Genomic DNA, 26969 nt, shown 5'->3' on the forward strand with positions numbered 1-26969 from the left:
TCATATTAGTTTTATATAGTTGTCTTGTAACTGTTGCATCTCTCGCATTTTATTCCCACATACAGTCATGTACAATCCACACCTGTGACTAATTAAACTTAATAAAAATGTCTCAACTCCTTTTTATTGGGTTTATTTTAGTTAGACTTCTTGCAGTGCTGAAAGCTGCAGCACAATAACTTGTGAGTAAATTTCCCTCTCCGCTTCCTGTAAAGTGATGTGTCGATGTTCCCTTACTCCCTATGACGTTCATAGTGTCCTTCAAACTGAACATGAATGCAAGATGGTGGAATATCCTGTAAAGTCCACTGCGCAGGGCACTTAGTGTGGAACAACTCTTAACTAATTGAATAAATTATTAAGTGAGGGAAAGAATGAATGAATCAAAGAATAAGTGATCGGATGAATCAGTAAGTGAATGAGTGATTGAAGGAGTACGTGAATGAATGAATGAATGAGTTATTGGGTGAATGAATGAATGTAAAAGTGATTGGATGAATAGGTGAGTGAGCGAAATGATGGATGGTTGGAGTGTTTGAATAATTGAGTCAGTCCATATTTGAGTGCCAGTCTCAGATAAATAGACATCCCCCTCCTCAGTGCTGGTCTGTGGCCAACTCTCCTTGATACAGTCCAGTATTCACCACTAACATAACTAATCCTTTCATTAAATCAAGCCTCCCACTAACCTATAAAGGGCTAATTGTGTGGTGAGTCAGCACACACGCACGCACACACACACACACACACACACAAGCACTCACACATATTCAGAGAATCCTACATCTCTTTACACTCTCTTTTTTTCACACTATATATTTTACCACCGCAGCTTTCCAGCTTCCTAACACAGTGTTTCTGTGTTTTCCCCCAGTCACAGATGTGTTTGTGACTGTGTGCATGTGCGTGTTTGCATGTGTGTGCATTTATGAATGCTCAGCTTCTCGTGTGTGTTTGCTCAAACTTACAGTGTGGCTGTTCATCCCCAGTGTGAGTTGTCAGGCGTGTTCCCATAAGACTGCTTTTAACACACATCTCTTATTTTCACACATCAGTGACAGCACTGTTCTCCTGCACTGGAGCCAAAATGCTTTGCTTGGCTGCGTAGGTCCTGAATTTAGACCTTTAGGTCACTTTAAAATAAACGCAGTGTGTTTGCTAACTAGATAGACTGACATGAACCCTATGCCCTCACCTCATCCTCATGTAACAGCTCAATTTTGTCTTTTTAATGGTATGATAACACAAAGCTATCAGTATTGATGTACTTTGAAGTCTGACTGATTAACATATAGGAGACCTTCATCCGCCTACTGATCTAGTTCTACAGAACATAATCATTTTAATCTCCTTTTTTCTACCTTTTTCTAGATAGACCTGTGAAGATCAGAAGCAACACATGATGAAACATGCAGAGGACACTAAATAGTTTAAGGAAGTCATACAGACTGCCTCTTTGGACTTTTCAACAACATTGGACCGTTGTATGAAGTTAAAAGAAACAGATGGCAAATGGCCAGCTTCCAAAGTATTTTTTATGGACCATAGCCATGGACGTCTAATGGCTAAACCTTCAATGAATGGTTTTCTCTTTTGGGTCATTGGGAGCGCTGTAGAATGGAGGATCCATTCCAGACATTCTCTCAAGGGTCTGTCACGATACCTCCAAGAAGAATGAGCAATTTTCACCAGATGGAGATATGCGCATGTCGCTACTGAACTGCTGTCCAGTGGTTAATTTGTCTGGACGGAGAACTAAAAGGACCCTGAGGAAGAGGAAGTGGCCGTAACTTGACCCATGACAAAGTATGTGCATGAAGAGCCAGGCTGAAGTGGATGAAATGGGAACTGACAGTAAAGTTTTGAACAAAACTTGCTTTGTGGTCTACACCTAGGAAATATGAGACTTTAGTCGACAGACAAAACACAAACAGTTCTTCTTCGTTTTAATCAAAGACATACCCTAGTGACTTCAACTAGTGGTTCTGGCATGGGTGGCGGTTGGCTGATCTGTTTGTCTTGTTTTTGATGGTACGCAGAGATGCCAAGGCTTTATTGAACTGCGTCATCCTACCCACCTTGCTGTTGAGGTTGTCAGCTGTGATGCTGCGCAGGGGTCATCTGGCCTGGCTCTCACGAGTGGGTGTTCTGTTAGTGGTGGTGTGCTGTTGTCTTTCCCTCCTTTATGTCATCACTTGTAGCCCCCATACTGATGAGCCCATGGCTGGGCAACCCCTGCCCAGGGCTGGAGGGATGGCTATGCCAGGAGGTCCAAGCAGGCCAGGTGGGGTTGGAGGTGCCCCCATCGGCCCTGCTGGACAGGAAGGGTTCCAAGCCCTTCTCCAAGAACGCGAAGAGCAGCATCGGCAGCATATTGCCAGCTTGAAAAAACAAATTGCTCAACTCAAAGAGGCTCTCCAGGAACGGAGCGAACAACTTAAAGGCATGCAAGACTCTGTGGAGAAGACGGCTGGGAAGGGGGCGGTGGGCGACGTGGCTGACGACCGCAGTCACAGCGACCTGCAGGAGTTCCTACGCAGCCAGCTGAGCCGGGCAGAGGTGCACTCTGGGATAAGACTTCCGAGCGAGTACGCTGTGGTGCCCTTTGAGAGCTTCACCTTACAACGCGTCTACCAGCTGGAAATGGGCTTGACCCATCACCCTGAGGAGAAGCCGGTGAGGAAAGACCGCAGGGATGAGCTGGGGGAGGTGGTGGAGAGTGCGCTACATGCCCTCAATGCACCAAATCAAGGTGGAGACAAAATGAAGGCCAGCAAAGTCTACACACCATCAGACTTTATAGAAGGTAAGAGTAACAATTATGCAGTTAACCAGTATTTGCTTCCGCTACTCTGCTAAAAATCAGTGCTTCAATAGTACTTAGTGTACGACCATGCAGAAAATACAGTGACACAGTATTTTAAGGTCCAGTTCTCACTATTAACAATAACTATAAATTAAATTAATTGTAAACTATGACTATGATTAAACTTTTGCCTCAAACTCCTAATTTGCTCCTTATTAATAGTTAGAAAGCTAGTTAAGTTTAGGTATGGGGTTAGGATTAAAGGGATAGTTCACCCAAAAATGAAAATTATGTCATTAATTACTCACCCTCATGTTGTTCCAGACCCGTAAGAACTTTGTTCATCTTCGGAACATAAATTAAAGGAGACACATTATGCCCCTTTTTTACAATATGCAATATAAGCCTCTGGTGTCCCAGAATGTGTCTGTGAAGTTTCAGCTCAAAATACCCCACAGATCATGTATTATCATTTTGAAAAGGAATTCCACTATTTTGAGTGGAAGAAGAAACACTCTGATTTTCGTGCCTGTTTCTTTAAATCCAAATGAGCTGCTGCTCCCGCCCCCTTTCCAGAATAAAGCTTTGCCATTTCAGCTCGCACCTGCTAAAAACATCTGTTTTGGTTCTGATTATTATGTTTATCATGCTGAAATCATGCATTTTAAACCATATGAGTTTAAACATCCGAAGCATGTTTTTGTAACATGAGTTATGTCTGTGAAGGTAAACAGCTGGGAAATAAATCGCATGATTATTTTAGATGTGTGTGGCAGCAGCATACAGTAAATAAATCATTAAATCCACTGCTCTGTCTCTGAGGCTGGGACTAAATAGTGTTCTGTGCTCATCTGTGCAGCCAAAGGCAGAAAAGTTAGCATGTTTTGCTCAAACTTTCACCATGGCATTGGAGCTGGTACACCATTGTCGCTTGATAAATCAAAATGACGGCGCAGTGGGTGAAAATTTACAGATTAAGGGGTGGCAGTATTATAATGAGATCCCTTTGCCACGTCACCAAGGGAGCGAAATCAGACGTGCTCGTTTTTTCAGAAGCTTGCAGAAAAAGGCTTACTAAAACAAAGTTACTAGGTTAATCTTTTTCACGTTTCCTTGGTTGGTAAGATGCACTGGGGATCTGATTATAGCACTTAAACCTGGAAAAGTCAGATTTTCATGATACGTAACCTTTAAGATATTTTTTAAGAAATCCAAGAGCTTTCTGACCCTGCATAAACAGCAAAGGGCCATCCTGGTACTGTCGTAAATTGAGATTGACCCGGAAGAGAAGAAATCGTTGAATAAAGTCATTATTTTTGTTTTATACACAAAAAGTATTCTCGTAGCTTTGCAAAATTGTGGTTGAACCACAGATGGCAGATGGACTGTTTGAAAGATGTCATTACTACCTTTCTGGGCATTGAATGTGGTAGTTGCGTTGCTATCAATGGGAGGGTTAGAAAGCTCTCAGATTTCATCAAAAACATCTTAATTTGTGTTCCGAAGATGAACGAAGGTCTTATTGGTTTGGAATGACATGAGGGTGAGCAATTAATGACAGAATATTTGAGTGAACTATCCCATTAAGGGATCTAGCCTTGATTTCATCCATGTTAAATTCAGTAGAGTGTCTAACCTGACTAAGGTCTACAGCTAATATGTAAGCATTAAAATAGCCTACTAACTGTTTCAATAGAACTATAAAGCCACAAGATGCGTGTTAACATTAATTTTGTGGGACAGCTTACATGGTGTAAGTTGAAAGTGGGTTGGAAAGGATGGTAGGAGGTTTTTGGTAGCCTGTTTGGAAACATTATTTTTGCTATTTCATTTAGTGCCGCTAGGGCGGAGATGACACACTTCACCTCTAATACGGCTCCACAGGAAAACGCTGCATGTCCCTGGACCATCGATAAAGCCCAGAGCTTGTCTGATATATTTAGAGAAAAGTTCTCAAAATAATCTCTGAAGCACATTGAAACAGTTGTACAGTGTGTTTCTTGTATCCTCAGAACCAAATCAGCAAAACAATAGAGCATCCTGTAGCAGTATGCTAACACGCTAAAGCCAGGATATCCTGTGATGACTCTAGGAAACGTACACAGCTGTTTCATGTTCAGAGATGTCTCATCTCTGCCATCTCCTCAAGAGAGAAAGTGACGCATCTCAGTGATTATATGCATTACAGGAAATACATTATTCATGTTGCTATGCACCTTGTTTAGTCATAAATAACTGTTCTTAGCACCAGAACCTAAAATGCTAGAAATGGTGAAATTTGCATGTACAAACTTTCCAAGACTAGGTGACTGCAATGATAATTAGCTAAGCTGAATTTTTGTTTATGCTGGTTTGATGCTGGTCTTGTTTACTAGCACAACAAGCATCCGAAGCACAACATAAACCTTAATCCTGGTCTTTTGAGCAAGAATATATTGGGAGGAATGCTACATAATATTTATATCTCACTGTCTAATACACTAATGGTCCTGGGTTATTTGTTATTTGGTGCATCTTCAACTCTTTCCCCGTCAGCATTTTTGATAATTTTCACAAAACTTTCATGGCCCCCAGAATATTTAGTTGTATGAAAATCTGAACATGCAATATGTCAAAAGACACAACCAAGCCTCTGCTTTTAAACAAAAAGCTTATTTTATTCTAGCTTCATTCATTCAATGTGAATAGTTTTGACATTTTGAACAAAAAGCTGACTACATCTGGATCGGATTCAGATCGATGATCAAAACATAGACAGAGTAGATCACCCCCAAAGATTCACAGTCCTATACTACTTCCTGGGTCGACATTTCATTTGCTAACATTTTGATTTATATGCTTTTTAATGTTTAAAGGGATAGTTCACCCAAAAATTAACTCTCCTTCAAGTAGTTCCAAATCTGTATGAATTTCTTTGTTCTGCTGAACACAAAGGAGGATATTTTGAAGAAAGTTTGTAGCCAGGCTGTTTTGGGGCACCATTGACTTCCATAGTAGGAAAAAAATAATATGGAAGTCAATGGTGCCCCAGAACTGCTCTGTTTCCCACATTCTTCAGAATATCTTCTTTTGTGTTCAGCAGAACAAAGACATTCATACAAATTTAGAATTCCTGGAAGGAGAGTTCATTTTTGGGTGAACTATCCCTTTAAAGATTGCGTTATTTTGCATATTCATCTGTTTACATCAGAGATCACTTGTTTCTGCTTCTTCTTCACAGTGTTTTGTTCCAGAGATTCAGTACTCTTTCAGAAGATGTGTAATAGCGCCTCCTACCGTATAACAGTGAAAACACGGAAAGCCAGAAAATTCTGACAATAGCAGGGAAAAGAGTTAAATAAAAGACCATTTCTTTTCAATTCGAGCCTCCTCTTAGCGCTTCTTCGACTGTATACTCTAATAGACCCACTCTACTTCACATCAGCAATGAAGAACTTGTGAAAAATTCAAAGAGAGCCAAGGCCATGTGTGTAATAATTTACAACTCAGTGTCCAGACACAATGTCAATTTACCCAGCCGTCTTGCTAACACTGAACGAGACTGAATAATATTGTTGGACATTCTTAAAATATTCAGTCCTGAAACAACACATGAAGCTTGACCATTACTCCCAAAATGGTGCTTCAGCAAACAGTAATGTTTACAGAAAGTGTATCTGTTCTACCCACAAAATAACTCTCTCACCCCATCACTCAAGGGATCCATGTATCTCTCAAATTATCCTGTGCCCATTATCTCTGTTGGCTAACTGTATATAGTGTTCCTTTACCCAGACCAATTTTGTGGTGACACAATCCAATTTAGAGAGGAAAGAAGATCACAGTTCATGCTAAAAGAGCTAATGTTACCCGTGTTCAGTAACTCACGTGATTTTGTTGTGCGAAGAACTGTTGCATCTTAATTACCGTAGCTAGTTTTTCAGTGAGGTGGAGTCGAGCCTGCGGGTTATGCTTTGATGTCTTTGCCGTAAGTAGCTTATATTGATTCAGATGGCTTCCCTAATGGCACTGCTTTTCCCATAAATGCATTTTATGTGTGGGATGGAAAGGGCTGGATGTGAGATTTATTCCAGTTTGCTAGTTTGTGAAGGCAAGCATCACTACTGTTGCTGCTTAGGGTTAGGGATTTGGACAAGCTTGTACAGAAATATTGTAACTGTTTAGAACACCATAGCAACTTTTCCACAAATTTATTAGAAATTAGATGCACATATTTCACAGTGTAGATCATAATGCAGTGTTTCCACACTGTGCTACCAAAGCTAATTGAGTATGAAGCTACGAAGTATGTTTCTCTTTTGTTTCCTCAACATGATCGACCCCTAAGCAGTTGGGACTGTTTCGTGCAAACCTTCCATGAGCGTGTTTTTCCTCTATAATAAGAGTTTTTGTGCCTTTTATAGCACCAGCAAAAACACTGATATGGGACCTGAACAATGCACATTTGATGCTGTACAGTACAGATCCCTATTTTTATTGTTTTCAGAAGCATTAAAGTACTGAGTAAAATACTGTTTTTTACCATCTCCATGCATGACCATCTTCCAGATGATTTTATTGTAAGTTATAACCAGGGATGTTGTTACCCAAGCCTCAGATGCTCCTGATATCTAAACACCTGCGCAGATGTTTCCTCAGAAATCCCTTATCATAATTCCATGTCTCAGCATAGCTCATATATCATTCAAAGAATTTGATGAGAAATTTGTGAGTTCAAACTGAAATCTGACTTTTCATTGCAGACTTTGCAATGACAAGCAGGAGACTTCAAGGAACATCTCCATATGTTCTCCATTCAGTCCATTGCTGTCTAGGAGAAACAACCGAGATTAGGGCTAATACTAATTGTATTCAATTGTGATCACAAGTTCTGCTTCTCTCGATTAATTAAGCATTATTATTTGTGACATTGGCCTTCTAGTTATTTATCCTGATTTTTTCCTTTAATAATTTAATTATCTTGCATTGGTTATCATAATTTGGAATTATTATTGCAACTAATATTAGGAATTTCACTGCTTTAGCTTTTGAGAGAAGCTTCTAAAGGGTGTATAAGTTTTCAGAGAGTGTTATGATAAATATAATAAATCAGTAAAATGAGGTAAAGTAAAATGTGTATGAGTTGATTTCTTCTTCACTCTTAATGCCAACATTTGGTTTTATGTTATGCTTATAAATTATGAATTTTAATATATTGTAATAGGAAAGAAAAATAACAAATTGTATCTCATTAATATCTCTGTTACTTTCTTAGACAACGAAGAGAAGATTAAATTAGCCACATGGGTCTCATTTGCTAAGCATTTGTATGCACAAATTAGTGCGTGAAATCTGCCCGTGAATGTTTTTAAGAATACAAAAATCACAAACTCTGGGTGGCCTTATAATCATGTTGATCAAATTTTATACATACCTATGTCATCTTACATAAATTTCATCATACAGTAAAAGAGTAAGCTGCGTTGTAGCTTGAGCTGCAAGATTTCCCTATATAAGCAATGCAGATTTTGCTGCATGTGCTCTCAAAAGCCTTACTTTAGAGAGAGTTGTTTATTTAGAGTGTCAAAAGATTGCCTAGAAAGCCCTTATATGGAGATGGGTTGGGTGTGTTTTATGCAAATGTATAACCTCAAGCACACAGTCACTCATTTGGAAAACTCCAGATTCATTAACATTAGAATGAGGTTAATAGCAAATTCATGTGCATACACGTGTTGTGAATTAGATTGTAAATATTTGTGAGAAACATACAAATATGAAAAATCCACTCCATTATTAGTGGATAAGACCCACTTTTTCTTTCAGGACCCAACAATGTTTTACACTGTCCTCAAATTTGCCAAGAAACGTCTTAGGTTACGTATGTAACCCAACTTCCTCAAGGGAACGAGACGCTGCGTCTCCAGCGTGACCGCTCTCTGATACAAGTGTAATCTGTTCAATGGATGGGTGAGACGTCACGGGCGGGTGACGTAATGGCCAGGAAGCATAAAAGCACATGCGGTGGAACCGGCGTCAGCTTCAGGAATGAAGCAACCGCTCGTAGGGATGCCGGAAGTGTGGCATCGAGACGCAGCGTCTTGTTCCCTCGAGGAACTGGGGTTACATACGTAACCTAAGACGTTCCTCTTCAGGAACTCGAGCTGCGTCAGAGAACGCTAGGGGAACGAGTTTCCCACGCCACCAGACTGACAAATCCATGCCTAGTGTGGATGGAGCACAGCTAGGGAAAGAGAAAAAGGCCACAAGTGGCTAAAGTGGGCGGGGCCTGCGTCCCGAAGGCCAACTTCTGAGAAGTGAGTCTTGATCCCCAAGAGGGGAGAGCAGAGGACTCGAGGCAATGGAATAGCATCCTGATCCACCACATAGCAAAAGCTCTCTGGCCGGAGGCCTCAGCCTCTGGAGGAAACATGCACGAACTCCAGAACTGTACCAATCGTGCAGTTGACTGGGTCGAGCTGGCGGTCTCCGCACCATGAAGTGAAAAGTTTCCACTTCAAGGCGTACAGTTTCCTCGTTGAGGGAGCTCTGGATTGATGGTCGATGGTCTCAACAACCTCGGTTGAGAGACCGGAAGCTATGAGTTGCGCCCCCTCAGGGGCCACACCCACAGCTTCCACATCTCCAGGTGATAGACCTCCACTTGTGAGAGGAGATCCTTCCTGACGGGAATCTCCCATAGAGAGCCATCGAGGAGAGAAATCAGGTCCGAGAACCATACTCGGCCCGACCAGAACGGTGCTACAGAAGTAGACTGACCTCGTTCCGGCGCACTCTCGCCAGAACTCCCGGGAGCAGAGCGATTGGGGAAAAACGTACAGACGAAGCCTCGGCCACGTCTGTACCATGGCATCCAACCCCAGTGGAACTGGATGAATTAGAGAGTACCAGAGGGGACATTGCGCTGTCTCCTTACCTGAGTAGCGAAGAGGTCCACCTGTGCCTGGCCAAACACTATCCAGATCTGCTTCACCACCTCGGGGTGAAGCATCCATTCCCTGGTCCTCGGCCTGTGCCTCGACAGGATGTCTGCTGCCATACTGAGATGCCCAGGCATGTGATACCTATCCTCATTTAGGGATGTTGGAGTCAGAGTGGCGCTCTCGGGCCGAAGGCTTCTAGCATAAGGCGGATCTGCGGACCGTCATTCTCGCTGGATAGTCTTCGGCTAAAACATCCTGCTGCCTGTGGCCCAGGACTTCTGAGGGCCGGCCCCTCTGGGGAAGAGCGGCGTACACCGCGGTACACGTGCCCGTCTCTCCTCAGTGCCCTCAGGAGATTGGTCTGCCAACCCTGCCACGTACGGTGTTCCAGTTTTTTATTTTTTCCGCCCGGAAACGTAGCGGAGCTGAGATTCTCGCGACCCCTTTGGGGGTCTCTAGAGCAGCTAATTCGGCCGTCTCCTGCCGGTGTGCCGTTCCAGGACACCGAGCTAGCCGCTCTGGTTACAACAGAGACCAGTCTCCAGAGACTGGTTCCCTTAGTAGGCACCTGGCGGTGTGGGAGCCCCTGCCGAGCGTGTCTCATTGCTATCCTGGATTGCTATTGGCTATGGCCGACACTTTTTCACAAAACTGTATATATAAAATGATCATTTATTGGGTACTTTCAATTGGGAGGTGACTGTCCCGAACCCTAACCCTTAAATTTCAACTTATGAAAACAATATTGAAGGTTTTTTTGCATTTCATTCCATTGTTTTTAAAAATATATATTTTTATTAAAAAAATTAGAAAAAAAAATTATATTTTCTTTATAAATCAAAAAACTTTATTGTCACTACAGAAACAGTGTATGATTTCACTGATTTGAACTAAACCCATAAATTTATGATCAGGAAATATTCCTGTGTCCCCCTCTCTCATAGCTACAAGGTGTGAGTATACTGTAGGCCCCATTATTTTGAGGTAATTGATTGTTTAGATTGTTTTCAAAAGTCTGAAAATCTGTGTGTAACTTTAAGGAATGTCACTACCGAACAGCTTTTTTTTTCTGCAACTAAGCACACTTTTTTGTGCTTTTGAGTTATTCCATAACATTTAGTTTGTATATGCGTACCATTGTTCAGAACTGTACTAGCTAACCATATGCTGATTCGAATCTTTGAGCTAGGTTCAAAAGTATCTCAAATTGTCACTACCAAAACAGTCACGACCGAAACATGTCATCAAGACAAATGTTGATACAAACCTAACTGAGAACCCCACGTCTCACGGACCACTGAGCAATAAAGTTCCTTTCCTCTGGGTTTTTCCATCATGAGATTTGACAGGCTTTTGAATGCATTCGTAGTCTTAGTGTCTTCCTTCACGCTTGTGTCTTTGTACATTTGTGTGTTTATCTTTGTAGTCTTTGTCCTTGGGCTTTAGATTTCTTTGAAATTTTGCTTTGCTTGTGCTCGTCCACATGTGGGTGTTTGGTGAAATGGTTTCTTTTCTTCACTGTTCTCAATGTCTTCTCATCACGGCAGGCATAGCGCGCACTGAGAAGGACAAGGGCACGCTGTACGAGCTGACCTTCCGTGGAGAGCAGAAGCAGGAGTTTCGCAGGCTGCTTCTCTTCCGCCCCTTCGGCCCTCTCATGAAAGTGAAAAGTGAGCTGGTGGAGACGGCCAACATGCCCATTAACATTGTGCTGCCTCTGTCCCAGAGAGCCGACAAATTCAAACAGTTCATGCACAACTTCAGGTGACTCCACTGTCATTCTCTCCTTCTCTGTTATAATCTGTTGTTTATCGTTCTCTGCACCCGTATTTTCTTTCTTTTTCACAATTCTTGCAGTCTATCTTCCCACCACTTTGGTATCCAGTAGTTTTAAAACATTCAAGGCACAGATTGCACATTGTGAGAAGAACCAATAGATATGTTTCCTAAGATATTACATATTATTAATGACTACTGTTATTGACTGGTATTGAGTTTTACATTAAGTTCAGAGTTTGCATTTTTGTACACTCGCCACAACAACAGCGTTTAGTTTTTTCATGTGCTTTTGTGGCTCAGAGTCATGATAAAAATGGTCTCAGTTTATATAATTTTCCTTATGAAATAAGTTAAGAAAATATAAGTATTGGGTATTATAATATATTGGATGTTACAGTATTTGCCCATCAAAAGCCTGCATTTATTTGATAAAAAATATAGTAAAATCAATAATATTGTGAAATATTATTATAATTTAAAATGACTGTTCTCTTTTAATATATTTCAAAATGTAATTAATTCCTGCGATGATAAAGCTGAATTTTCAACAGCTATTATTCTAGTCATCAGTGTCCATTAAAATCATATAGCAATTGTCGTCTTTGTTTGTTGAATTTATATTTAGTTCATTTTCATACAGAGTTTGTACCTGTAACCACATGATTTACCTCATTACAAAAATTGTAAAACATTTAAAACACTCTAAAAGTAACATTTTGGACCCTTTCTACAACATGACTAGAAGTAAACCATTTTATTCCATTTTCTCAAATTTTACAAAAACACCTTAGTGTTAAAAATTACAGAATAAATGTTTTATTTTATTTTAAATGCAGAGACTAGTTTTTACCTACTGAGTTTATGGTATATTGTATATGTTGTATATATAATCTGAAGTTTATTGCTAGAAAATAACAAAATCACACAAGTCAGGATTTTAAACTGTATTTAAACTTTTAGTAATAGCAAATTTGCAAAAAATAAACAAAAATGCAGTTATTTAAAATGGTTTTGGGATCTATTTTGTACCCTCTTAGTGAAACTTTTATCACAAAGTCCTTTTCTTCTACATCTGTCAGTTTTTCTCAGGCTGCAGAGGTTGAAGAAAAATAACTATTTTATATCTAATGTAGTTTTTTTAATTAGTGCCTCCGAGCAGTGTTTAAAGAGGTGTTGAGCGAACACTTTGACCTCATTCTCGTTTCAGAGGCAGGAGAGGACAAACAGGGGATTGAGGGTTACGTTCACATACAGAATGAGCTCAATGCCAGCAGAGCCATCAAACTAACTTGTTGTGGCATGTACATAGTAGCGCAGCATATAGATAGCGTTTGTGCTCTCAAAACAAACACAGCGTTTAGTTTTTGCACTTTTTCAAGCACTTTTGTGGCTCAGTCATGATAGAAATTATTTCGGTTTAAATCAATTTTGTATTGGAATATATTATGAAAATGTGAATATTTGATATGCCATATCAAAAAAGCATTAAGGCAAAAGGGCATCTAAAATTCCTTATGATTACTAAGGCTGCATTTATTTAGTCAGAAATGCTTTAAAAACAGCAATATTGTGAAATATTAATACAATTTCAAATAACTATTTGAATATATTGTAAAATGTCATTTATTCCTGCTCAGTGTTCAGCATCATTGCTCCAGTCTTCAGTGTCACATGATCCTTCAGAAATCAGTCAAATATGCCGATTTGCTGCTCAAGAAACATTTATTGTTTTTATCAATGTTGAAAACAGTTGTGCTGCTTCATATTTTTGTCGACACTGTGATACATTTCTTTCAGGATTCTTTAATGAATATATATTAACTGTCACTTTTGATCAATTTAATGTTCCTTTGCCAAATAAAAGTATGAATTTATTAAAAAAAAAATCTTACTCTCCCCAAACTTTTAAACAGTAGTGTATTTATACGATAATTTATGTAATTGTTTTGTTCTTCTCAGAGTTATACAGACGTGTGATACAGTATAGCAAAAAACTATGAGCTCCAGAGACAGTGAGAAGTGTGCTTATGTGGACAAATTAGGTTTGAATCTGGCCTGGGTCATGTCCCATGGCATTTTTCATGCTTCTTTCAATAGTTTTGTTATCAATAAAATGCCAAACTCACTGAAATGCTTCTTTCCACTTATCAACTTATATTATCAATAAAATGTCAGGAAGACGTCTCTTTCCCATTCAAGTTTGTCATTCTCTCATGGATTAAACCAAATCTGACCCGCTGAGCTGCCACTCTCCAGCAAAATTCACCATGTCAGTCTCAGAGTCTCTGAAGTCTAACCAGCCGTGTCTTTATTGTTCGTTGGACATAAAAAGACACAAATCTTATTCAGAATCATCTCAAACATTTGTCACACTTCTATCAGAATGTGACCGCTTCAGATCAGGAATTTCACACTAGAGCTACAGTCTTTGTGTTACGCTCGCAGTGATCCGCAGGGTGATCTCATGCTGTCAAAATCTGCCACAGTGTCTTCATCAGTACATGCTTCTCTCAAGGACAGGACTCAATAGCTCTGTTTTGCTTTATTTTGTTTTCTACGGTTCTCATTGCAATGCATTCTGGTCATAATTATGCTACCCTGTTGTTTTATGATGCCCACTCTACCCACAATGCTTTGCAGTTTTTTTGTTGCAGTGATGCAAACTATTTTGATTCGGCATCACAGTAATAATGCCTTAGTTATGGTTAATGAATTGATTTTAATGAGAACGTGCCTTGGAAATCTAAATGGAAAATATATCTGTTTTGAACTATATTTGTTCTCTTTCTCAGACAGTACAAATAGTTCACAAATGTTTCTTTTGAGTTGGTGCATCTGGAGCTGAGCTGACCTCAGTGTGTGTGTGTGTGTGTGTGTGTGTGCATGTCTACAGAGAGGTGTGTGTGAAGCAGGACGGCCGGGTGCACCTTACCGTGGTATACTTTGGAAAGGACCAGATGAATGAGGTCAAAGGAACCTTGGAGAACACATCGAGGTATGGCACCTTAATATGTGTGTGTGTGTGTGTGTGTGTGTGTGTGTGTGCGGAAGTGTGTTTACCCACATATAGGAAGAGATAAGGCTGAGGTTATGACTGAGTTAAATAAAAAGGAACCAGAGGGGTGTCTTAAGTTAACCTCCAGTAATCTCTTTCCCAATGCATTATGGGTTTTGTCCGAACTGTGGGTCTTCAAACTGATCACACACTCAGCCTCTGCTATCAGAAAGTCTACACAGACAGAAACCAGTTTTAACCAGCATAAAAAACATCCTTTAATTTATAGATCAAGCAAACTTACAATGCCCATCTTCATGAATATATTAAAATGCTGAACAAGTTGTATTAATAAAAGATGATGGTGATATACTGAGTAATAATCAAATGAACAGAGGCAACTTGAATTTCTAATGAGATGCATGCATACATTTGTGAGTGGTGTTAAATATATGTAAGATATATTGTAATAAATATATAAATAAAATATACTGTAATAAATAAAGAGATGTAAAATAAATATATTACATTAATAAGTAATTCAAATAAATTTAATATAGCAAGTGTAATATCGCTTTTATACAGTCCAGTAATTTAATGAATAAGTCATGATATTATATTACATTACATTATTTCCAATTTAATTTTAGATTTAAAATATGAATTAGTACTTATAATAACTAGTAATTGACTAATAATAATATATGTATTAATATTTTATATATTTATTTATTTGAGACATTTAAATCTATGCTGAGAAATATTGTGACTATTGATCATCAGTCCCACTGGGACACAGTAACCTCAGCTGCGCTCTCGTGATTACTGATCGGAGGTCAGTGAATCTGCATTATTAGACTGCAGTGACTCTGACCTCCAGCCAGTGGGAAAATAACAGGTCACTTCAGATGTAGCTCGGAGGCAGATGAAATCAACGGAGCAGTAGATTGCCTGGAATCCAGCCAGGGTCATGCTGGAAACCTTTCCTGCATTGCAGCAGATAACATATCTCTCAATTCATAGGAAGAAAATGGCTTTTCTCTTTATGCAGAAACATTCACATGCGACCGGACACAGATTTTTTCAGATCAGGTTTTCAGATCTATATTGCCTGAGCAGGTTTTTACCACACAGAAGGACACTTTTGGAGAGGATTTGTTGGAGAAATGGGAAAGCAATCATGGCCTTGTAGCTTTCAGGATAGGGGAGGGCCTCTTGTTCCTTCTGTGGGAATTCATTGGCTTCTCTGTGGACCAGAAATCAAGGGAGCTTCATTCTTTTTGTACTTCAGCCTAAGTGGATTCTCCACAATTTCCTGATTATTCATTCCAGCTCTCTTCTGAATGTCTAGAGCCAATTGTTTGTAATTTCCCAACGGTCCTCAATGCTTGTATCTTCATTTCTTAAAGGAATTTACCTTAAATACAACTTAAGTTCTATTTAAATGATTCCATAATTACCATAAAATAAAATTATTTTAATCATTATTTTATTAAATTCAAGTGCTGTGCTGTGCTGTTATACTATATACTGTTTTTATTAATATTTGGAATCAGTTTTTAATTTGCTATTTTCTGTTTTAATTAGCATTTTAGTTAAAATTTTAGTAATTGTATTCTTTTTGTCATTTTTTGTAGTTTTTTAAATATATATATCTTATTTTATTTGTTTGTTTTAGTTTTTATTTTATTATGTTATGTAAAATTAAATGAGAAATTAAAATGGGAAATGTTGTCTCAGCAAGTGGCTATAATAAAAGATTTTCTAAATATATATTTTTGTGCTAGTTGACGTTTTAATAATGAAAATGTTATTTTTTATGGTTATTTTAAATGTTTTTTTTTTTCATATGATAACTATGATAACCCGGGTGAATATAATGTAATATTATATTAATGTATTACCTAGTTCACCGTGTCCTGAATTCATCCATAATGAGCATTTCTAATGGTGAGCCACACAACTAGTCATATCTGTCCAAAATCTGACCAGCATATTCAGTTTGCTATAGTTAAAAATTAAATCTCATTTTGTTTTGTCAATGAATCAGTTTCTTGCGAGTACAAATGAACATTGTAAAGGGAAAAGCATTTGTAAATGTGTTGCTGCAGTAGATTATGCATCAGATCATAAATAAGATGAATGATTATGAATCCAAAGAATCAAACCCACTTGGAATGCCCACAAGTTTTGACACAATTTTCCACACATAATTTTTATGATTTATGTCCCTGTATGTGGGCAGAGAAAAATCATTGAGAAGAGGAAAATTGCTCATAGTTGCTATTAACATCATTTTGCACACAGCCGCCTGCTTTAGCTGACAGTTGCTGAAACTTTATGCTGCATTGGCCGACTGTTCATTTGCATAAAGTTGAGCTTGACTTTGTCACATACTGTAGCCAAACAATCTCAACCATCCCACATCAAGAGCCCAAGAGTCACCTTTGCGTTTGTTGCCTCAAATCACCAGCATCAACAACTTCAGTTTGATTTGTCACTGCAAATCACTGTCAGTGTGAATGTCTCTTAATCACTGCAAACTGTAAAACATGCTGTTGTGATTTTGAGTTATTTTCATTTGTTTGCATGGTTAACTCACCCTCAGGCCATCCAAGATGTAGATGAGTTTGTTTCTTCATGGGAACAGATTTGGAGAAATGTAGCATTACATCACTTGCTCACCAATGGATCATCTGCAGTGAATGGGTGCCGTCAGAATGAGAGTCCAAACAGCTGATAAAAACATCACAATAATCCACAAGTAATCCACATGACTCTGTGACTCTAATAACGTCTTGAATTGAAAAGCTGTAAGTTTGTACGAAACAAATCAATCATTAAGACATTTGAACTTTAAACCATTGCTTCTGGCCAAAATACAAGACCATAATCCATAATAACACTACCTCCAGCGAAACCATCCCCTGTTGTCCTCTCACATCAAAATCCACCCACATATTTCTTTAGACATGTTTTGGACTGATGTTTTGGACTGATGTTTTGGACTGATGTTTTGGACTGATGTCTTGGACTGGTCACTCCTGATTCAGACGAGACAGCTTTAAAACTGGAGAAATATTATGTACTTTGCTGGAAGCTTCAAAGTTTTTTGCTTTTTGTTTTTTAACTTTTTCGCTTGTGGAAGTGGTGTGGATTATTGTGATGTTTTTATCAGCTGTTTGTACTCTCATTCTGACGGCACCCATTCACTGCAGAGGATCCACTGGTGAGCAAGTGATGTAACGCTACATTTCTCCAAATCTGTTCTCATGAAGAAACAAGTCCACACTTTACAGATCTTGGTACACACTGGTATACAGCAAGAAAATTGTCTCTAATTATGGGGTGCTACAACTAACAAAAAAAACTTTATTTTCTCTGACTTGAATAAACCCAGTTAATTTGCATTATTATTTGGCACACATTTTTAGGTTAATTAACTTAATGCTTTATAATGAAACGGTATTTGACAACCACTTAATAGCCAACAAAAAAGTTACTAAGTATCTATATCTATTGATGGACTGAAGCTATTGGTGTTTTGATACTGAATGCGGCTGTAATTAACTTTGAGAATATCCACAAATCAATATGTAATTCTAGACATGAAGATATTATCCAGGACATTAAATGCACATCGTCCTCAGCAAGATCCTTCATGATGATACTGGTTGACCTTCAGTCCAGCTGAAGGCTGATGAACTGATATTATGCACAGAAATAATGGAAGTGCAACTACCCATGCTAATCCTGTCGTTCCATATTTTACCAATTGGATTTCAAATGATTAACTCTTTCAAGTATGCCTGATGAATTTAGTTGTTCTGGGCAATGAAAATGGCATCAAGTTTCCTGAAGTCTAAAGGTCATTGCACACTGAGTCCAAAATTTTCGGATGCGTTTTTCCGTATTCCCCATTCTTTCCTTTAAAAATGCATGCTACTGATGAGAAAACACAGAAAATGTTGTTTTTGACAGACGAACGTTTCGGAGGCAGTGTGCAAACGTGATTGGCACAACGTGAGGTCGTATTTATTTTTTAACGTGCGAACATTTCAGATGAAAATTACGGACTCAGTGTGCAGTAACCTTAAGACTTGCTGTAAAGTGTGTCTTGAGCCAGTATTTTAACCTTAAAGAGAGCAGTATGCTTTGCTAATGAAAATTTGTCAGCTATAACTAAAACATCCTGAAATAACTTTTAATTTTAGAAAGAGGTATCAAATTTTATTGCAGTTTACATAACATGAAGTATTAATTTTTCTAAAAACCCTTTGCCGTTATGTATTTTACGTTTTATTTTGATCTCCCCGTTCTTGTGTTAACGCAGATGTCTTGTGAAAGATTTTCCCAGTAGTCTGATAAAGCAAGAGCTACCTGTTTCAATTCCTTAAAAACTATTCCAGCCTCGAGTCCAGTCATTAACAGCTCTTTTAAGCGGCGAAATCTCCAAAAGGAATCTCAGCTCTTGAATAGTTTTAGGATTTACATATGTTCTAACATCTCACAGCTGCTGGATGCTACTGTATTGATGTTGAGTCCAAATCTTATAAAGACTAGTTTAGCCTTTTCTTTAAACTGATCTAAAACTATATTTTAGCCTTTTTGTGATGTCATTAGGTTACTTAAGATCAACTTACTGCTTCTGCTTATACTGTATGATCGTAAAACACTTTTTATTGTTGTCATGTTCTCAGAGGTTAACAGAGGACTCCATGAAATAGCAGGAAGCAGGAGATGAAGTGGTAATAAAAATGTGCAGGGTTATTGACTAATCAATGTTGCATATGTTTTAATGCTCAGACTTTGTCCTGTACTTTGTCTGACCAGCACAAATTCAACAAGTGTTATTATACAAAACCAAAAACGATTGCTTCACATCTTGAAATGGAATTGAAACTTATGAAGACAAATAAACCACACAATCATACTATTAAACAACAATAGCAAGCATCGCAATAGCAAGGAAATAGTAATATAAAATATGAAAATAGAATAAAAATAGCTTGAATTAATTATTAAATGACAAGCTATATAAATGAATAACTAATAAAGCAAAAACGTTGTGTTTGTTCTCTTGAAGATACACACCTAATAAAGCAGTAGTTCACCCAAAAATTAATATAAGCAGAAAATGTTCTCATCCTCAGGCCATTCAAGTTTTTTTCTTCATCAAAACAGATTTGGAGAAATTTAGCATAATATCGCTTGCTCACATATTGATCCTCTGCAGTTAATGGGTGCCATTAGAACGAGAGTCCAAACAAATGGATGGAATATGGACTGGGTATTTTAGCCAGAAGGAACGGTTTTAAGTAAAAACATCTTGATGAATTTGTTTCAAACACAGTTTTTCACTTCACAAGACATTAATTGATGGACTGGAGTGGTGTGGATTATTGTGATGTTTTATCAGACTCTCTAGGGTGGCCATATGTCCTGGCCAGGATTTTAATATTGCATAAATCATCCAAAGTAGTTTGACCAATAACATGCAGGTATTGGACATAATCGACCAATCGTGGCAATGCACGTGAGAAGGTGAGCTCTACAGAGAACGACCAAAGCGATGCAAATATGCGCACGTTCTTTCGTTTGGCTTGAAATGCTGCTGCGCACCGATCAAAAAAGACACCAAAGTAGGCACAAGAGCGATTCGAAAGCATGAGGAGCCGTCTGCTCTGCTCTCTATAGCTTTCATGAATGTCACACAACGATCTACCTGCACAGTGCAAACAGCCAAAACCTGGATATTTTAGGCAATTTAGAAATCCTGGCAAGGACGCGTCCCGTAAAAATGGCCCATATGGTCACCCTAGGACTCTCATTCTGACGGCACCCATTCACTGCAGAGGATCCATCCATAACTTTCTCAAAATCTGTTCCCATTTTTAGTTTTGTGTGGACTATTCCTTAGATCCTTCACTGCAAAACCATCAACATCAGTCCTCACAAAGCCAAGTAGGTAGATGTGATATCCGTATCTGCCGGGCAAAGTGAATCGATGCACATTAATAATTTGTGTTAATTTGAGAAGGGGAAGAGAGTGTAAGTATCACTGCATTATGCAAACCTGGTTGACGTGAATATTGATGATGACACTATGCATAACTTCAGCGGTCTAAATAATCATTATGAAATATCCACCATTAAACATCACACTGAACAGATCAGACATGCCGGCAACTGTGTGTGGATTCATTTAGATATCATTTGGGGGAAAATTTGTCTCCAGAATTTAGCATAATATAACAAAACACATCTTTGGGGTCTTATGTGGACATGCAAAGTTTGTAAAACTTGGAATGGAAAAATGCAATGACTCGACTGATGGAATGAAAAGTTTCCTAACAGTTGCCAGCCTTTGAAAACAAGTCAGTATCATAGAAAGAAATATTTGGAGGGTTTTTCTGGCTGATGGCAAACTGAATATCACATGCATGCATGTTGAAACGCCTCAGGCTCTGTTCTAAATCCGTTCCGCTAATGTGACTTAAATCAAATCTTGTTTGCCTACTATTTGTAACTGCCATAAATCTGCACCAACGAGTGGCTCTTGAACATTTTTGGCTGGGTATGTTAACAATGTCTGCTTTTGTATGTATTTATTCAATGTAAAACAACACCCATGGGTTGCAGCAATGTTTTCGTGGGTTATGAATCTCGGTCAGAGAAAGTAGGTGCTTTTTTTATTTCTGTCAAGACATGCTGGCCTATATTTTGTATTGGGCCAATAAGAGCAGCAGGGCAGCCGCATGTGACAGGTGCTTTACAAGCATTTTTCTAGTGTCTGAATGCTTGTGGCTCCAGTATTTCATTTTACTACCATTTTTATTTATCTGTCCTATCTGCCCTATATATATATATATATATATATACACACACACACACACACACACAACAGCAACCTTGATTTATGGAACATCTCTCTATTGTAAACTAGAGTGTTTGATAGTGTGGGTGCTGCATTGTTCATGATTCAATAATATAAAGGAAGTATCTCTTCCTGTTCCTGCTAAAACAGCTGTATGGCTTTAATAGCAGCTATTATCTGCACTGTGTGCGGTGGCATCATGCTTTTATATATCAGCTTGGCTCCAGCCCAGCACATTACACTTTAATCATCTTGTGTGTGTGTGTGTGTGGTTGATTGTATTCATAGTCATACACGCAGCTCTGAGGATGCTTGTTATTCTCTCTATCCGTGAGAAATGATGCGGGTCATGCTGTAAAATCTGCACCCGCCATCAATCACAGCACATCTTACTCTGCTGTCACAATCAGCTCGTCTTTCCAGAAAACAGTAGACAGTAAGACTTGTATATTTAGTGCTGCTCAGTTTTGGTGGCAATGGACTCTTTTAAGAAAAGTCAGTAAAAATACGGCCCAGTGTTCTGTTAATATGAAGGAATTTTCTGTATTGTTTTTTACAGGTCTGTTTTTTTTTTTTAATTGCACATTGCATTATGCTTAACCATTTTTCATTTAATTTACTATTTAATGTTTTTTTCTGCATTATGATTGCTGTTATATCACACAGATATAAAGAGTATTGCATAAGTGTTCTGTGATTTTCATGTGTCTGCTTTCAGGGAGCTGAATTTCCGTAACTTCACTCTGATTCAGCTGAATGAGGAGTTTTCTCGGGGTCGAGGGCTGGATGTGGGCGCTCGTGCTTGGAAGGGAGGCAACGTGCTGCTCTTTTTCTGTGACGTGGACATCTTCTTCACAGCCGACTTCCTGAACACATGCCGTCTGAATGCCCAGCCTGGTGAGAGAAGAGAGGAATATCTATAGATACAGTACATACAGACCTAAGCCAATTTGACCATTTGGATACTTAAAAATGGCTTTGCATTAGAAATAAAATATTGAACCAATTGGCATCTGACTCAAATGCGGCTAGAGCTTTTCTCAAAAATAACTTCCTTTTTCAACCACTTCTGCACTGACTTTTAATCAGCTGTTGTCACGGTATTTAGTCGATGTATGAATCACTTCTCCGAGTGTGGCCTAATAGACTAGCCACAGGTGTGGAGATTCACACTCATCTAGCAACATGATCAGCAACAATCGACAAGCATGTTGTTTAGTGCTCAAATACTCTATTCTAGATTCTTATTGTGAAATTGTTTGCTTGAATAGTACACCTGTGCTAGCGTTATTTAAAATAAACAAGTCTTTTCATATAACTGATTAAGCGTGGCTTAAACTTATATGTGTATGCTACTATTCAAAAGTTGGGGGTCAGTAATAATTTTTTAAAAGAAATTAATACTTTTATTCATGAAGAGCACATTAAATTGATCAAAAGTGTTATTAAGGACATGTATAATTAATTATCATTTAGTATTAGAATGGTTTCTGAAGGATGGTGTGACTGTAAACTGGAGTAATGATGCTGAAAATTCAGCTTTACATCACAGGAATAAATTACATTTTAAAACTAGGGCTGTAAAGTGATTAAAATTTTTAATCAACATGGTTTTCTGGTTAATGAATCGAATTAGTCCCAAATGAATCACACTTAAATTGTGGCTTAGAAATTACCCCTCCAGAAGATCATTTAAAGTCATCGTTGTGTTAAATGAGAAAAGCATTGAATAGACATTTATAAAAAGCAGCTTTAGAAAGAAATATTTTGATTCAACATTTAATTTACTACACATAAACTTTTAAGGCTACAGTGTTTTCTAAAGTGGTATGTATATTTACACAAACTGTAAAGAGATGCCAGGAATGCATTTAATGGGTTTTAAATGGACATTATTGGGTTGAATATAAAAAATGAATATTTATATATGAAATCATGTTTAAAAAATTAATTAACTAATACTCTAATTATGTAACCAAAACTGCAAGGCGCATTAAATGCGTTAAATTCATAATTAGTCTCACAAAATTAAATCAACAGCTCTATTCAAAAATGTAAATAGCCTAGTTATTTTAAATTGTAATAATATTTCACAATATTACTGTTTTTACTGTATTTTTGATCAAATAAATGCAGCCTAAGTGAACATAAAAGACTTCTTTCAAAAACATAAAAAATCTCACCACCCCAAACTTTTGAATGACCATCTTAAGTGCTTAAATGAGGAATATATGCTGTGCTCGTATCATAACCAGCTGTGTGATCTGACTCTGTCTTAGGAAAGAAAGTGTTTTACCCCGTTCTCTTCAGCCAGTACAACCCAGCTGTAATCTACGGCAGTCATGATCACATCCCCCCTGTGGATCAGCAGCTGGTAATGCAACTCATTTTCATGAGGAGATTAAAATGATTAATTGGTGCATTGTGATGGAAGACAATCATCACGCTCGCTTGGCATTGATATTCTGAACGTGTAGATAATAAAGGGCTTGATTAAATGTACTGATAATGCAGAAAGCTGACATGAGACCAGGGGCCAAAATGACATTTGCCACAACTGCTAATGCTGATTGAATTGAGAAAATCTATTAGCCTAAACATTTCTTACTGGCCATGACTATATATTAAGCAATATTTCTATGAAAAAATGGCAAAGTTTTTCCAGTTGTGTTAGTTTTTATCCTTTCAGATAATGAAAATGTATTTTTTTTGGTTTTCATTAATGATAGCAACAATAATTTTAAGTGTTTTTATCACATAAGTATCATTTTCAGTTTATGTAGTTACTGGCAGCTGGCAGTTTTATTTATTCGCCAAAAGCAATTTCACACACATTTGGTGCTTGGCAAGTGTTCAGTTTGGACTTTGAATGAGACCGCAGACAGTAGCAAACAACTATATAAGAGTATTTTTGTGTTCATGATAATCAGGATTCATTCTTTTACAGGTCATTAAGAAAGACACTGGCTTTTGGAGGGACTTTGGCTTTGGAATGACCTGCCAATACAGATCTGATTTCATCAATATAGGTAAACATTCTCTCAAGCAGCTGTTCACTGACATGAATTAAATTTATTTATACGGCTGGTCAAATTAATGTAAATGAGGGCAGCTGTTGGTAGCACAGGTATTTTAGATATTAAGGACAAAGTTTTGAATGTATCTAGAATTTGAGCTACAGTGCCGTGAACAGGTTTTTTGCCCCCTTCATGTTTTTTTTTTTGTTTTTTTTGCATATTTGTCGAACTTAAAAGATTCAATTAATTGCCCCCTCTGTTAAGTCATGGGAGAACTGTGATTAACCACATTATTTTAGAAAGCTGAGTTAAATTTCACTAGCCACACCCAAGCCTGATTACTGCCAGACCTGTTGAATCAAGAAATCACTTAAATAGAACCTGTCTGACAAAGTGAAGCATGCTTAAAGAGCAACACATCATGCTGCGATCTAAAGAAATTCAAGAACAGATGAGAAACAAAATAGTTGACATGTATCAGTCTGGAAAGCCATTATAAAGCCATTTCTAAGGCTTTGGGACTCCAGCGAACCACGGTCAGAGCCATTATCCACAAATGAAGAAAACTTGGAACAATGGTGAACCTTCCCAGGAGTGGCCGGCCTACCAAAATTACTCCAAGAGCGCAATGACGACTCATCCAGGAGATCATAAAAGAACCCAGAACAACATCTAAAGAACTGCAGGCCTAACTTGCCTCAATTAAGGTCAGTGTTCATGATTCAACAATAAGAAAGATACTGGGCAAAAACAGCATCCAAGGGAGAGTTCCAAGGCAAAAGCCACTGCTGACCAAAAAGAACACAAAGGCTCGTCTCACATTTGCCAAAAAATATCTTGATTATCCCCAAGACTTTTGGGCAAATATTCTGTGGACTGATGAGACAAAAGTTTAACTTTTTGGGAAGTGTGTGTCCCGTTACATCTGGCGTAAAACAACACAGCATTTCATAAAAAGAACATCATACCAACGGTCAAACATGATGGTGGTAGTGTGATGGTCTGGGGCTGCTTTGCAGCTTCAGGACCTGGACGACTTGCCATAGTTGATGGAACCATTCATTCTGCACTCTATCAGAAAATCTGAAGGAGAATGTCCGGCCATCAGTTTGTGACCTCAAGCGCACTTGGGTTATGCAGCAGGACAATGATCCCAAACACCAGCAAGTCAAATCAGGTTTTGGAGTGGCCAAGTCAACATCCAGACTTAAATCCGATTGAGATGCTGTGGCATGACCTTAAACAGTCCATTCATGCTCGAAAACTCTCTATTGTGGCTGAATTAAAACTATTCTGCAAAGAAGAGTGGGCCAAAATTCCTCCACAGCGCTGTAACAGACTCATTGCCAGTTATCGCAAACGCTTGATTGCAGTTGTTGCTGCTAAGGGTGTCACAACCAGTTGGGGGCAATTACTTTTTAACGTAGTGCCAGGCAGGTTTGGACTGCTTTTTCCCTTAATAAATGAAATCATTATTTAAAAGCTGCATTTTGTATTTACTCAGGTTTACTCTTTGTGCAATATTCAAATTTGTTTGATGATCTGATTCATTCAAGTGTGACAAATATGCAAAAATAAAAAACAGGAAGGGGGCAAAAACTATTTCACACCACCGTATAGCCAAATGTAAGTATCCAGCCTAAGGTCATTTGAAATGTAAAAAGCACTTGAAACACTTACGCAGAGGCAGTAGAAGTAATATAGCATGAGTCAGCTAAACAGGTCCCACCTGTGAGAATCAAGCGGGTCCCATGGCTTAACTGTCTTCTGTCTAGGCATGTGTAACATCACATGGTACACCAATAACCGCTGATACTGATGTTTAGTAGAGTATATGCACTTCAGGAAACACATGAACATAGATGTCGCAGCAGACTGAAGGCAAAAATCCATATGATCATTTTCTACACACAATTAAAAAAATACATAAGCTACATCATGTTATACACTACTGTTTGGCAATAGTAAGATTTTTTTAAGTTTTCAAAGAAGTCGCTCACCAAGGCTGCATTTATTTGATCAAAAATACAATAAAAATCCTAATATTGTGAATAGTGTTGCCATTTAAAATAACTGATTTCTATTTTAATTCCTGTGATATAAAGCTAATTTTCAGCATTTTTTCAGTCTTCAGTGTCACATGATCCTTCAGAAATCATTATAATACACTGATTTGCTGCTCAAGAAACATTTCTGATTATTATAATCATTGTTGAAAACAGTTGTGCTGCATAATATTTTTGTGGAAAAAGTGCTACTTTTTTTTTTTTTTAGGAAATAATATTCATATAAAATAGATTTTACCCTTCACTTTTGATAAATTTAATGAATAATTTAATGAACCTTTGCTGAATAAAAGTATTAATTAATTTATTTAATAAAAACCATCTTACTGACCTCAGTTTTTTTATTGGTAGTGTAGATAGGAAATACGAAATGAACAAATATCCAGATAAACAAATTCCTGGACAAAACTACAGGAACAGCTGTTTGTCCTGAGGGAAGTTCAAGCTTCCCTTTAACAACAACAGGAGATGTGTGTAAACAAAGTGTATATTAAACATTTTCTTTC

At 38.1% G+C, this 26969-nt stretch overlaps 1 protein-coding gene across 1 annotated transcript in view; it reads left to right on the forward strand.

Moving 5' to 3' along the window:
• Positions 1-26969, forward strand: part of LOC306864146 (chondroitin sulfate N-acetylgalactosaminyltransferase 1-like) — a 42982-nt gene that overhangs the window by 13246 nt on the left and 2767 nt on the right. Inside the window, exons 2-7 of the mRNA XM_079407884.1 lie at positions 1372-2806; positions 11277-11493; positions 14402-14503; positions 22099-22277; positions 23660-23754; positions 24328-24409. Coding sequence (XP_079264010.1) covers positions 2029-2806; positions 11277-11493; positions 14402-14503; positions 22099-22277; positions 23660-23754; positions 24328-24409 — 1453 coding nt within the window. The 5' untranslated portion in view covers positions 1372-2028. The remainder of the gene's footprint in view (positions 1-1371; positions 2807-11276; positions 11494-14401; positions 14504-22098; positions 22278-23659; positions 23755-24327; positions 24410-26969) is intronic.

This window comes from Barbus barbus, assembly GCF_936440315.1.
Source record: "Barbus barbus genome assembly, chromosome: 45".
In the NCBI taxonomy this organism is placed as follows: Eukaryota; Metazoa; Chordata; class Actinopteri; order Cypriniformes; family Cyprinidae; genus Barbus; species Barbus barbus.